This window comes from Ursus americanus, chromosome 35, assembly GCF_024610735.1.
Source record: "Ursus americanus isolate L20-20 chromosome 35, mUrsAme1.1.p, whole genome shotgun sequence".
Classification (NCBI taxonomy): domain Eukaryota; kingdom Metazoa; phylum Chordata; class Mammalia; order Carnivora; family Ursidae; genus Ursus; species Ursus americanus.
The window spans coordinates 4,427,618-4,441,397 of NC_142161.1; the positions used below are offsets into that span (position 1 = coordinate 4,427,618).

The following is a 13,780-nucleotide window of genomic DNA, read 5'->3' on the forward strand; positions in this document are numbered from 1 at the left end:
GCCCTGTCTCTACCCATCTCAGCTTATGCTCGCCTCACCGCGCTCCTCCCTGTGAAGCCCTCTGGTCTGCCCTCCCGCTCCTGCCCCATCCTGCTCACTTCTAACCACACACCCGTGGTTTTTATACCACTCAGAGGGGAAGAAAGTTCCAAGATGCCCAAAGATCAACTCTCTCCACCACCCCCACCCACCCCCGGGGCTCAGCTCTACAGTGAGTGACACCAGGGGTAAGCACCGGACCTCTTTACTCACCGCCAGGCCAGGAGTCTGGTGAGCCAGCTGGGCCCTGTAGCTGGGAAGGTTCCCATTTATGGAGTACTTCCAGAGCACAGAAGCAGAACGTCCCTAGTGGAACACAGGAGCCACGACTCCTGGCCTCCACCCTCCACCCCCACCAAGCACTTACAGTCTGTCCTAGGCAAGACAGATGAACTCTCAGCCAGGATGCCTCAGAACAGACAAAGATAAATCGAGAGAAAAATCATAAACATTCGGGGTGTGAAGATGCTGGCATCACTTTGACCAAATCCAAAGGGTCTTCCCAGAAGAGGGCTCAAACTAGACTCTAAAGAATGTGGTCAGTAGTTGGAATAGAGTTGTGGATTCCAGGGAGAGTAAGCATCTACAGGATAAGCAAACTAAGCCGCCGTGAAGGCCAGGGCTGGAGGCTGGACCCCAGACCTGAGACAAGGGGCAGGAGTGTAAGCAGCGGCCGGCCGGAGTTGAAGAGCTGGAGAGGGTGATGGAGGAGGGGATAATCTGTGAGGAATGTTGGAGCCCAGCCTCTGGCGAGTGCAGCGACAGAAGCTGTCCCAGAGTTCGGAATGAAAACTGGGACAAAGGATACAGAGCTGATCCGGGTGGGCATGGTGCCCCAAGAGTGGAAGTGAGGCATTCCTCAACAGAAGCAGACTTCCCTCGGGCTCGCCCTCAGCCTTCCTGGCAGGCCTGGCCTCTCCCCACCCCCGGGTCCAGGGGCCCTGTTGATCACAGCCTGTCAGCATCCTCACATCCAGCACCAACTGGGTCCAAGAGCCTAGGGAAGGGGCCGAGGGTGAATGTGGTACAGTCGTGGGATCATGGGATCTTGACTTGGGATAGAGCCAGAATCCTTTCACTCCAGACCCTCTCTGGAGATGGGGGGAGGGCCTTCAGAGATCCCCATCCTTGCTTACGCTTCCCTCTTTGAGTCTTCCCAAGCGCCAGCGGTCCCTGAGTTCCCCCAGTGTCAGGCCCAGGGAAGCAGGGAGTGCTGATTTCCCTCCCACACCTCCCCATCAATGCTCTCTGCCTCTCCCTTGCTCCTCTCTTCTTCACAGCCACCCAAAAAAAACCCTTCAGCCGAAAGCTTCATTCCTTGTCCTGCTCCAGTCCTTTTACCTCCTGGTGGTATCTGTAGCTTGAATGTGGACAAAGATTTAAAGTAAAGGAATGCTCCTCAGGGTGGAATGCTTCAGAAAGCCAGAGGGGGAAGACCTGAGGGTAGCATTCACTGGGAAGGGCTGTGTGTCTGGATTCCTGAGCCTGAAAGAAGTTTCTCTAGGTGCTGGGCGTACGCTCCAGAAGGTGCAAGGGGCAGCACTACTGTTTCAGCCACGGTGAAGCCCCGGGTTGGCGGAGAGGGGATGAGCCTTGTACAGGCAGCATGGGGAAACTACGAGGGTCCCACCCAGGAGAGGTGGGGCACTGGGCAGCAGTCACCCAAGTTTACTTGCACCGTGGCCTAAGGAAAAAGAAACGGGACCACGTCACATCCTATCAAGACAGAGACACCACCATCCAAAGTTCCCGGTATTCGGGTGTGGGACTCTTGCCAAGGCGCTGGTTCTGGAGGAGGGAGGTGTTCACGGCACGAGATGGAGATCAGCCTGGGAATCTGAGCTAACAGCACAGACCAGAATTCAGTCCTTAAGAATGGACCTGAACCAAGCTCTGGGCCCTGCTGGGAGGGGTGAGGGACCTCCGCCACCCTGCCTGAGGTTGTGCGAGCTCCTGCTGGTTGGGTAACCTGCCGAGTGCCAGATCCTTCTTCACGTGTGCGAACCCTCCTAACAAGGCTGTGCCGTGAGCATCATCAGCCCAAGTCAGTTTCAGGAGCAATCTCAGGAGTTTCGAGACTAGTCCAGCCTCTACGGAGACGCAGGGTTAAGCCCGGATTGGTTCAGTTCCAGATCTCACCTTCGCCCCACTATTGCGCAGGATCTCCCATTGCCGAGGAAGCTGGGCCAGGGGCCAGTGCACAGCCTCTTACTAGTGGGACAAGAGAGATGGAGGTTCAGGGTGAAACCCAGCCTGCTCGTACGACCCAAGGCTGGCTGAGTCCTGCCGGGGTCCGCTGTGTCCTGACTCACTCTCCTCTGGTATCCTAGAAAGGATTCCACCCACCTAAGTGAGTTTTCCAGATCCGTGAAGCTCACCCCTTTACAATTTAAAACGTTTAAAACTCATTTTGGAAGGAAATCATTCTAAACATACTCCTCTTCAGCACATCTGCAATAGAATACTTTTCTGGAGAGCGGAGGATCACTCCGAGAAACCAGGGGCCTCTCCATAGCAATGCTCTCAGCGCCTGTAACGGGGTCAGGGGAGCCGTTTGCCTTATTGCCAAATGCCCTCCGACCACATTTTAAATGTTGACGACCACTTTCAAAGTTTTTCGTACTGTTGCTTGCTACCAGGCTCTCAGGGGTCCCTTGCTACTCTAAATGTTGAGTACGGGAACACACAGGGACATTCTGGAATTGTGAATAAGGAAGGACAAGTAGGCTGTGACTGAGGACTGGAGAGTCTGCGCTCCGAGTAAAGTGTGGAAGTGTGATAGTTGCTCAGGAGTCCTTTCTGCCCCGCCGAGACCCCGAACACTGCCCTGCAGTTCACTCCAGATAAGCGGTCACCGCACATCAGTCCAGGATTCCTCTTTGTCTCTTCCATTGGAGGAGTCCACCGAAGATTACCATACAGACCGTTCCCAATAACAGGAGACTGTTGGAATATTTAAGACGAAGAAGGCAGCATAGCTGGTGAAAAACAGTCTTTGGTATTGGAAAAATCAGGTTGGGAATCCTGGTGTCCCCATTTTCCAGCTGCACGATTGATCTATCGATCGATAGATCTGGGGACAGGCCAGCCACCTACCGCTCTGAGCCTTCGGGTCATGAGGATGAAAGGGGAGAATGCAGGAAGGTGCTTAGCGCAGCACCTGGCAACCAACTGTGGCGGGGGAGGGAAGGAGCCAGGAAGTCGGAAGGTCTGTTTGGGTGCTTGCAGTGTCAGGAAGAAAAGAGAAGAGCTGGAGCCTGAAGGGAAAGGGACCCGGGCAGAAAAGGAGCAGTAAAGCCATCCTGGCTCCCCACACAGAGATAGACATCGTCTTGTAGCCCCGGAGGGCTGGTGGTGCCCCAGGGAGCACAGAGAGCGGGGGCTGGCACTCGGGATTGGGAACTTCTAGAAGGTTTAGCTCAATCTCCCACTTTTGTCCTGCTCCTATCAACAGTAGGTTGGTGGGCTTGGCAGGGCAGGAGAGAAGGGGTGGTCCACACATGGTTTGCACCCATCTGACCCTAGTGACAAGATGAAGCTGTGCCAACAGGGCAGCCACCGCCCATCTTCAGAGCCCCCACCTGCCTGGGGGCCAAGGTGGGGAATGGCTACTGTGGCGGGTCCTCGCCCAGAAGGGGCTACTGTGGTGGGAACGAGAGGGTGATGGGGAAGCCTGGTGCCAGGATGACCCTGAATCTCTTAGTTTCTGCGTCGAGGCCCCCCCGTGTAGCCACGGAGCACCCACTCGGAGCTGGACACTGGGCTCTGAGGCGGGGAGTCCACAGACAAATGACGCACAGCCCTGGCTCCTGGAGGAAGACCTCCAGTCCCGGGGCCTCGCCTCCGGCCATCCTCAGCTCCCTTACGTACTGACCCCTCACCCGGCTGCTCTGAACCCCTGTCTCTCTCGCCCCTCTGACTTCCTTCTGGTCTCTGGTCGGGTCTTAACCAGACTCCGCAGTGTGTGTGCTCCCAGAGGGAAGCGAGCGACACAAAGGAAAGGGGGGGGGCAGAAAGGAGGGAATCCCGCTGACATCACTGCTCATTAGCATGTGTGACCTCATCAGGGGGCGGGACAATTTCCCCAGGTGTGGGGGGGGAGGAGGGCATGGGGGTGGTATTTAAGGGAAAAGCTGACAGTGCTGCCGAGTGAGGGAGTGGGTACTGCAAGCCGCGGGGCTGCACACGCACACGCGCACCGATGCACGCGGACCTCGACACCGACATGGACACGGACACAGAAACCACAGCACTCTGCCCCTCCGGCAGCCACCAGGCCTCCCCCCCGGGGACGCCCACACCAGGTGAGGGCTGAGCTGGGCAGGTTGCAGCCGACACCATGGGGGTGGGAGCTGAAGCTCTGGTGGGGAGGTCGGAACTGGGGGCCGACGGAGCTTGAACCCAAACAGCACAGAGGAAGAGCAACTCAGGAAGTGGGGAAGCCTCCCGCTCACACCAGGACTGAGGCTGGGCTGGGGGCCGCGGGGCGCTGCCTAAACGCCCCCTCCCCCATCACTCCCAGGGCTTCGCTGGGGAAACTGGTGCTCAGCCCCTAGGTCAGCCTCATTCCCAAGAGGCTGGGATGGGCAGGACAGACGGGGGAGAGGGAAGGGGCAGCCCACCAGCCTGGGAATCACGGGCTGGGGGCTACCCTGGGGACCTGTTGTGAGGGTTTCACTGGCTCTCGGAGGCCCTGGCGGCCAGCCAAGTATTGATCCTGGGCTATTTCCAGCCTCTCGCCATCCCGCTTTGTTGTGTCTGTCGTTCTTCCTCCAGTTACCCTGACCCATGCATTGTCACTCTCCCTCTCGCTCATGCTCCCGCTCTCTCGCTCATCTCCCCCACTCCCTCCCTCCCTCTACCTCACCACGAACAGATTCTCTGGGACTCGCGGGGACCGCCAGAGATGCAGAAAGATTGTCACACGCAGCCATGCACTGGGCGATGCTCACCTACAGGGCCATGCGAAGAGGCAGCTCCTCTCACACACGGGGGGGGGGGGCGCCCCAATGCACACATCATAAGGAGGGAAGGCCCTTCCCTGGGAACAGGCTCCCCACAAAGTTTTTGACTCTACCACTACCCGCCCCCCAGAACCTGGGCAGCAGCAGCGGCTTCTCATCCCCTCGCGCCTCCCCAGCTGGGGGGACTACCGGTTTGGGAAGCAGTAGAAGGCAGGGCCTCTTGGTGGAAGGAGGGGCAGCCCCCAGGGCCAGAGGCCTAGTCTGGGGTGGGCCTGTGTGTCAGTGTGAGGCCTGAGTGGGTGTGCGAGCCTGCGCACAGGTGCCTCCCCTGCATGGGGCATGTTTTGAACAGGTTGTGGCTGGAACCGCATTGGGTAAGGCTTCAGTTCAGCTCCTTTGAGCCCCACCAGTTCAGGGTTCTGGGGGAGTTCAGTGTCAGAGGTCAGACACATATTCTTAGCTCCTTCTGGGTCATGGTCATCCACTCGGGCTCTGGGGCCAGAGCAGGCAGGACTGAGCCCTCTGCAGATGGCTAGGCATACCCCCACTCATAGCTTCCTTCTCTTTGCCCCCCCAGAAACAGATGCCTCACTGCTGAAGAAGCCAGAGAAGCTGTTGGCAGGGTTGGACCGGGGTGGGCCACCCCCTGCCCCAGGGGCCCCCAGACGAAGAGGCAGTATGCCTGTCCCCTACAAGCACCAGCTCCGGCGCGCCCAGGCCATAGATGAACTTGACTGGCCACCTCAAGCCTCATCCTCTGGTTCCTCTGACTCCTTGGGCTCAGGGGAGGCAGGCCCCACCCAAAAGGATGGCATCTTCAAGGTCATGCTGGTAGGGGAGAGCGGCGTGGGCAAGAGCGCCCTAGCGGGCACTTTCGGTGGTCTCCAGGGAGACAGTGCTCATGAGCCGGAGAACCCAGGTATTTTGGGGGAGCCCTGGAAAGGTCAAGGGCACCTGTGGAGCCCTAGTCAGGGATGGAAGAGCTCAAGGCACGAGCAGCCCCTGGAGGCCAGAACCTAAGAGAAGCGACTCCAGTGCTTTCTGTGGCAACCTCCCTGGAGGGGGGCCCTGGTTACCAGGCCTCACAAGTGTTGGGGAGCCTCCTAATGGGCTCTATTCTTTGTCTTTATTTCCCAACAGAGGACACCTATGAAAGACGCATCACGGTGGATAAGGAGGAAGTGACTCTAGTTGTTTATGACATCTGGGAACAGGTAAGAACCTAGGAGAGCTGGGGAGGGGCAGAGTTTGGCTGAAGGCTGGTGACACTGTAGGCCCTGGTTCCAATATGCCCTAGAACCTGATCTTTCACACGTATCCTCTCAGAGAGCAAAGGCCCACATCAATGCGCATGCCTTGGCACTGAGTGCCTCTGTCTTTCCAGGATCTTCTTCTTCTTTTTTTTTTTTTAAGATTTTTTATTTATTTATTCGACAGAGATAGAGACAGCCAGCGAGAGAGGGAACACAAGCAGGGGGAGTGGGAGAGGAAGAAGCAGGCTCATAGCGGAGGAGCCTGATGTGGGGCTCGATCCCACAACGCCGGGATCACGCCCTGAGCCGAAGGCAGACGCTTAACCGCTGTGCCACCCAGGCGCCCCTTTCCAGGATCTTCTGACCCAGAGGGAAGTTAGGATCTGAATTTGACAAACCCTGCAGCTGTGAGCTAGGCTGAACACCCTGAAATCGACCCCATCCATACATTCTCCAGCCTGGAAGAGTCTGATCGGACAGGACAAGAGCTCAGGGCTCTGGAATATCAGGGAAGAGGAGAAAGTGAGGATTTGTGACTACTGGAGCATACATGGTTACTACGCAGACATGAGAGGCCGGATTACATACAACTGAAGAGCATTCATTTTTAAACTGAGAGCTTAAGCATAAGAGAGTAGGGTGCGCTACCCCAGTCTAGGAGCCTGTGTCGCCAATTCCCCCATGTGGGGCTCACATGGTAAACCACCCTCTCCCCCACAAGCACACTCCACGGTATGGAGATTCTGCCATTAACTTGCTCCGCGGAGCTAAGCAGGTGGCTTCTCCCTCACATCTAGATGCCTCATCCTTGACATGCAGGTGCTGGACAGGTGCTCCCGCCCCTCCAGCCCTGACATTCCACCACTCTCTGCCCATATGCAGGGGGACGCAGGGGGGTGGCTGCGGGACCACTGCCTTCAGACCGGGGATGCCTTTCTCATCGTCTTCTCAGTCACCGACCGACGAAGCTTCTCCAAAGTTCCAGAGACTCTACTTCGGCTGCGGGCTGGGAGGCCCCACCACGACCTCCCTGTCATCCTCGTTGGAAACAAGAGCGACCTGGCCCGCTCCCGCGAGGTCTCACTGGAGGGTGAGTTTCCTGTACCTCATCCATCCCTGAAATCTCCCCCTTCCAGGTCACCTCTTCTCCACAGGGCCCTTTTACCCTCCCGGGTGCACGATCAATTGCCCGTAGCCTTTAGCAGGCTAAGGGCAGACTCTCAGTGCCCGTGCCTAGGGCCCGAGAACCCCTTCTCCTCACGCCTCACCTCTTCTCCAAGGCCCCTTTCTCTCCTCCCCTCGGCACCACCACCGCCCTCTGCGCGATACCTGCCTTGTTCTCGGTCGCTAGAGACTCGCTGGCCGCGACCCCCTTCTACTGCATCCGGGCACCTCCTGCCCCTCCATCCCAAGCCCACCCTCGCCCCGCCCCGGCCCCGTGCGGCCCGCGGGCGCCCTAACCGGTCCCTTCCCGCAGAGGGCCGCCACCTGGCAGGCACCCTGAGCTGCAAGCACATCGAGACGTCGGCCGCGCTGCACCACAACACGCGGGAGCTCTTCGAGGGCGCGGTGCGCCAGATCCGGCTGCGGCGGGGCCGGGGCCGCGCCGGGGGTCCGCGGCCCGAGTGGGGCTGCCCCGACGGCCCCCCGCCGCCTGCGCGCCGCGAGAGCCTCACCAAGAAGGCCAAGCGCTTCCTGGCCAACCTGGTGCCGCGCAACGCCAAGTTCTTCAAGCAGCGCTCCAGGTCGTGTCACGACCTCTCAGTGCTCTGAGCCGCCGTCGCCATGGTCACCGCGGTCGCCATGGTCACCGCGCCCTCCGCTCGCCCCCTCGCCCCGCCCCGCCCCCGTCCGGCTTCCTCTGCGAGGACCGTCTAGGAAACCAAACACGCCCGGGGCGCCCGGCCGCCGGCGTGCGTCGCCCGCAGCCCCGCCACCGCGCGTGCCCCGGCTACCTCCCCGCCCCAGGGCGCCTAGAAGGCGAGGACGCAGACCTGTGGGCGGGCGCGCTGCGGGCGGAGGGCCGGGCGGCTTCCGGGAGGGCAGGAGGGCCTACCGTTCCGCGAGCTGTTTGACTTGTATGAAGCCACGCTTGACCACTCCTCCTGGAAAGAAATCCTAAAGGCGAGAACTGGAAAAGTGCTTTGTAGACCCCTTTCCAGTTCTCCACCTTTGTACTCGGCGCGAATACGCCTCACCTTTAAGAAATCCTTAAAGGTAAAGACACGGAGACGCTTCTTGGAGACTTTTCTTAAAACGTGGTGGCTCTTAGTTGCTGCACTTGTCGTCCACTTTGCCTTTAAGAAGTCCTTAAAGGCAAAGGCCTGGAAGTGCTATTTTTCAGAATTGATTCTGTGATTTACCTGCACACCACCAGGGCACTTCCCTTGTAAGGTTATTAAAGGTAAGGTTTGGACAGACGTTTGCCTTCAGATGCCATTGTGAAGAGCTGAGCAGGTGGCACGGTCCCCTTTGGCCAGGGCCGCGGAGGCCCCCAGCAAGGGAGCCACCCTTCCCTTTTCAATAAAGAACTTTTCTACATTTGCTCATTTTGACTCTGTTCTCAAAAGCCCCACAAAAGGAATAGTTGTAGATGGAAACTGTTACACACTAAAGCTTAGGCCCAGAGGAGCAAGGAACCGAAATCTCCAGGAGGCTCCAGAACTGACTTGGTCCTGGTGTAGTCTGTGACAAGGAGCCACAGGCTGTTAGAAATAACTGTGTCCAGCTCCTCCCTCTGCAGATGAGCAAACAACCCTGGAAAGAAGCAAAGACTTGCTAGAAGTTTTAGAAATGTAGTGACACTACGGGACCAAGTCCACAGACTCTAGACCTCCTCACCTTACCACACCTTATTCTGCAGAGTAAGCTGGAGGCTACAGTTAGCACCCAGAGCTACACCCAGCTGGTTTCAGGTGGGGCCCACGTCCACCAGGGAGGCCCATCGGCTGGGGCGTGATGAAGATGGCCCGCACCTCTCCCGGCAGGCCCCACCACCCCAACTGTCACCTGCAAAGCCCGTGTGAGAACTCAAGCTGTCAGTGCCTCCCCCTGGGGACGCCCACGCCTACTGCTGCCTGAGCCACGAGTCTGAACAAAGAGAGCAGAGGCAGCAGCTCCCCTCACCCCAGACTATAGTACAGCTACTTGAGCACCTGAGGGCCAGGCCTCCGCTCCAACCCACCCAGGTTCCCAGAACTTGCTGGAAAGAGGGATGAGATGTCTCCTGATCCCTGCAGTTGGGAAGGAGCCAAGGGGGACCAGCTCAGCATGGGTGGTTATGAGACGATAGTGTGAATACTGACATTATCCTGAGGACTGTATTCACTTTCTCTGTTAATTCTCTAATGACTATATAAGGTGTTACCGAGCCTTTTATTGTGGAAGATACAGTTTAAGTAACTTGCCTGAGGTTAGTAAGAAACAGAGCGGGAACTCCCTCATATTTGCTTGATACTTAATGATTTTGTCCAGGTTTGCTCCAAGGTTCCCCTTCTAGTAAGTAGAGGAAGAGGAAAGAAGGTCGCTAGAAGAAATGTAGGGGACTTGATGGACAGGGCCATGGGCAGTGGCTGTGGTGAATGGGCCAGAGAAATTATGCGGCTATGGGGGAATAGCCAGGTCTAAACTCTGGGGACCAGGAACAGAGGCACTTCATACTGTAAAATGAAGAAATACACACTCGGCCCATGGAGGGATGGATGGTTATACCATGGGGTTGAAATCTCAGGGACATTAAGAGGAGGGGTAGGAGAGGAGCATGGAGAAGGAGACTTGGAACCCTACTTCTAAGTACCTTAAATGGCAAGCAAAGGAGTTTGTGCCCAAGCCTGCAGGCAATGAGTCACCAAAGGTCTTTGAGTATGAAAGTGACACGATCGGGACGGTCCTTGGGAAGAGGAGGCTGGGAGAGGTGTGCATGGATTGGAGGAGCAGAGGCAAGGCCTGAGGAGCTAAGTTGAGGGGGCGATTAACCGTAAGACATATGGAGGGTAATAAAGAGCCGTCCCAAGGGAGACAGCAATGGCAAGGAGAGGTACCAGGGTGTGAGTCAGAACTGGCAGGACTTGGCAACTGAGTGGCTAGGTACAGGCAGGAGTCGCAGGTGGTGGGAGGATGGTGAGGAACTGGGAGCTCGGGGGCAGAAGAGGAAGTGGGTAAATGGCTCCATTTTGGAGACCCTTGAATTTGAGACGGTAAAACATCCATATGGAGTTTCAGCAGCTCCCTGAATAGCTGGGTCTGAAATTCAGAACAGGTTAGGGTGAGAGACGCAGCTGTGAGAATAGTCCCCATAAAGACAGTAGTCGAGGAGCCCGAGGAAAGAATGAGCCGCAGTCACACAGCGCCCCACGCCTGGTGGGCCCTGCGGTCGCGGTCTTGAACATTTTCGAACAGGGAGCCCTGCGTTTTTATTTTTAAAATATTTTATTTATTTGTTTGACAGAGAGAGAGAGCACAAGCAGGGGGAGCAGCAGAGGGAGAGGGAGAAGCAGACTCCCCACTGAGCAGGGAGCCTGATGTGGGGCTCGATCCCAGGACCCTGGGATCATGACCTGAGCGGAAGGCAGATGCTTAACCGACTGAGCCACCCAGGCGTCCCAAGCCCTGCATTTTTATTTTGCCCCAGGATCCACAAGGTATGCTAAGGGAGGCACTAAGGAAGAGGATACAATACAGGCTAGGATCCTTAGCCTCAAACCACACATGGGCCTTAGGGGTCTGTGATGTTTGAGAAGTGGGGCAATTTGATGCGTTTGTGCAGTCGTGCATTTGAGATGGGGTTCACAGATTTCATGGGACTGCCAAAGGGGTCTGTGACCCAACAAATTATAAACCAGGATGGTACTGATTGCTGCTGGGAGGGGGAACTGGGTGGGTGGAGGACAGGTGCAGGAGGTTTACTTTTCACTGTATGCCCTTTTTCTTCTGTTTGAATGTTTAACTATGGTATATATTACCTGTTCAAAACCGAAATAACTTAAAACAAAGTCTTGATGTTGCAGAGAAAGAAGAGAGACCAGAGAGAGGGTCCTGGGGATAAGCAGATGAGGAGGGTGGAGACGCAGCCGCCACTGAGGCAGCAGCAGAACTGGAGTTGAACATGTGGGGGTTCTGCCAAGGGAGGAGGGCTCTGGTTTTTGTAAGTAAACTCTATGCCCACAGTGGGCCTCAAACTCTCCACCCTAAGATCGAGAGTAGCATGTCCTACTGACGGAGCCCGCCAGGCCCCCAGGAAGAGGGCTTTCGCAAAGGAAGCCTACCACCAATGGTCAAATGTGGCCAAAGGGGAAGATGAGGGAAAAGGCCCAGTGCCTTTCATGTGTCTGAAGCTTCAAATATGCATACTGACAATGGCAGGGCCTCCCCCGTGAGGGGTGCCACACACACCACAAGCCTCCCTCCCCCTCACTCAGCCAGCCCCATCAGCCCAACCCATCTGTGCGTTCCCTCCAGACGCCTACAGCCTACAGGGACGAGCTCAGAACAGACGGAAGCCGAAGCCACGCTCCCGCCAGACTTGGAAGGTGGGGTCTTCTCTGAGAGCCAGGCCATTCCTTTCCTCTCTCTCTCATCCAGGCGGAGTCGCACCGGGCTGCCAATCCGCTGGCGTGAGAGATCAGCAGAGGGCCCTGTGGCCTGAGCTGCTTCCGCCAGGTAAGGTCTTCTCCCCCCCATGCTCCTCCTAACCACTGCGATTTTGTCTGCGCTCCTTTGCTAGCCGGCCCCTGCCACCCCCGCGGTCCCTGACCCACAAGGCGCCCTCACCGGCCAACAGCAGGAAGTGTGTGTGCTCTGCGAGGGGCCCGAGGTGAGGCCAGTCCTGTGTCTCGGAAGGCATCCCTCTGCTCTGGGCCCCTGCTCAGAGCTGGGCCTTTATGCCCTGCTGCACCTAAGCCTCTCTAGAGACTGGGGCGGGGTCTCTCCTCTTCTAAAAGCCTGAGAGGATTTCCTAAGTCTTCTGGGTTAAACCCTCACTCCCATGGGGTGCCTGGGTGGCTCAGTCGTTAAGCGTCTGCCTTGGGCTCAGGGTGTGATCCCAGATCCCTGGGATTGAGCCCTGCATCGGGCTCCAAGCTCCGCTGGGAGCCTGCTTCTTCCTCTCCCACCCCCCTCACCCCCGCTTGTGTTCCCTCTCTCGCTGGCTGTCTCTGTCAAATAAATAAATAAAATCTTTAAAAGAAAAAAAAAAAAACCCTCACTCCCAGAAAGCCCACCCATGCATACATCTTCTTATTAATCTAACATAGTTCTAGCCACAGCAGTCCAAGTCCATTTTTCCCGGCCATCCATCCACAAATAGTTGTGCCCCTCAAGTGCTGCCATACGCCAGTCACTGCGCTAGGCCCTATGGGAAAAACAAATACAGGTAAGACACTGCTCCCGCCCTCCAGGAGCTTACAACTGAGCTGGAGAGCTGGGACAAGGTGGTCAACAGCAGCAAACTGGACCACATTTTGACTATCTAACTATCTGGGGGCTATGTCACCTGCTCTTAGAATCCTGAACAGTAGAAACAGAATTTGGAGACAGATTTTAGGAACTGGGTCTTGAAGGATATATGCAGGCTGTAGAAAGATGGGAGAAAGAGGAAAAAACTGCCTGTGGGGCAACTTCTTGAGCAAATGCACGGGAGACACAAGACATGGTGTATTGCCCACCGAGTAAGATAAAGACCCTCCCTGTAAGAAGGCAGCAAAACTCGAGGGGATGGTACAGCCGAGTTGTCAAGGGGACCCCAAACCAGGTAAGAGCATCCTGCTTCTTAGTCCTTTGTCATCTTGGTGGCTGTCATGGCTATGCTCAAGGTGCCTTGTCATCTATTTGAGGTGTTTTTTTTTCTGGGTAATCTTAACCCCCAATGTGGGGCTCAAACTCACAACCCTGAGATCAAGAGTTGTACCCTCCACCAACTGAGCCAGCCAAAGGCCCCTCATCTATTTGACTTTTGATGCCATGCTCCATTGCTTGGTGGCCTAGTAGACTCAAGGTGTGAATACAAACTCAGTGGGGGCCTTGCAAGCATTTTAGTTAGTACCCAGTCCCACAATTTTCTAGATGGAGAAAGTCAGTCTCAATCTCTGCTTTTCTGGACCTCAGCTCTCCCAATTATAAAGTAAAGGTAACAATACCTACCTTGTAGGATGGTCATGAGGACTAAATGCAAATGCAAATATTTTTGTAATTTGTCAAACATTAGAGAAATGAGCTGTGGAAGTACTGTTTTTTTTTACAGTCTGTGTCCTCATCCCTTATTCAGGTACCCAGACAGCTTGCTAACTTCTCAAAGCACAGCAGCGCCCCGGAGATACAAATCTAAGGGGCACCTGGCTGGCTCATTGGTGGAGCATGTGACTCTTCATCTTGGGGTTGTAAGTTCGAGGCTCACACTGGGTATAGAGATTACTTTAAATAAATAAAAAGAGGGGTGCCTGGCTGGTTCAGTTGGTTAAGTGTCTGCCTTCAGCTCAGGTCATGATCTCAGGATCCTGGGATAAAGCCCCACATTGGGGTCCTAGCTCC

The 13,780-nt window shown here is 56.1% G+C and overlaps 1 protein-coding gene across 2 annotated transcripts; it reads left to right on the plus strand.

Annotated features, from left to right (window-relative positions):
• The first annotated feature begins 4,170 nt into the window (after nt 1-4,170).
• REM2 (RRAD and GEM like GTPase 2) lies at nt 4,171-8,797 on the plus strand. 2 transcript variants are annotated; one of them, XM_045802793.2, is made up of 5 exons: nt 4,171-4,343; nt 5,581-5,922; nt 6,144-6,217; nt 7,139-7,346; nt 7,734-8,797. In XM_045802793.2, exons 1-5 carry the CDS (start codon nt 4,241-4,243, stop codon nt 8,027-8,029), a joined length of 1,023 nt encoding a protein of 340 aa, XP_045658749.1. In that variant the 5' UTR covers nt 4,171-4,240; the 3' UTR covers nt 8,030-8,797. The 2 variants fall into 2 exon arrangements, with proteins under 2 accessions (XP_045658749.1, XP_087715131.1); XM_087859005.1 differs by lacking the exon at nt 4,171-4,343 and adding an exon at nt 5,299-5,444.
• The last annotated feature ends 4,983 nt before the right edge of the window (nt 8,798-13,780 follow it).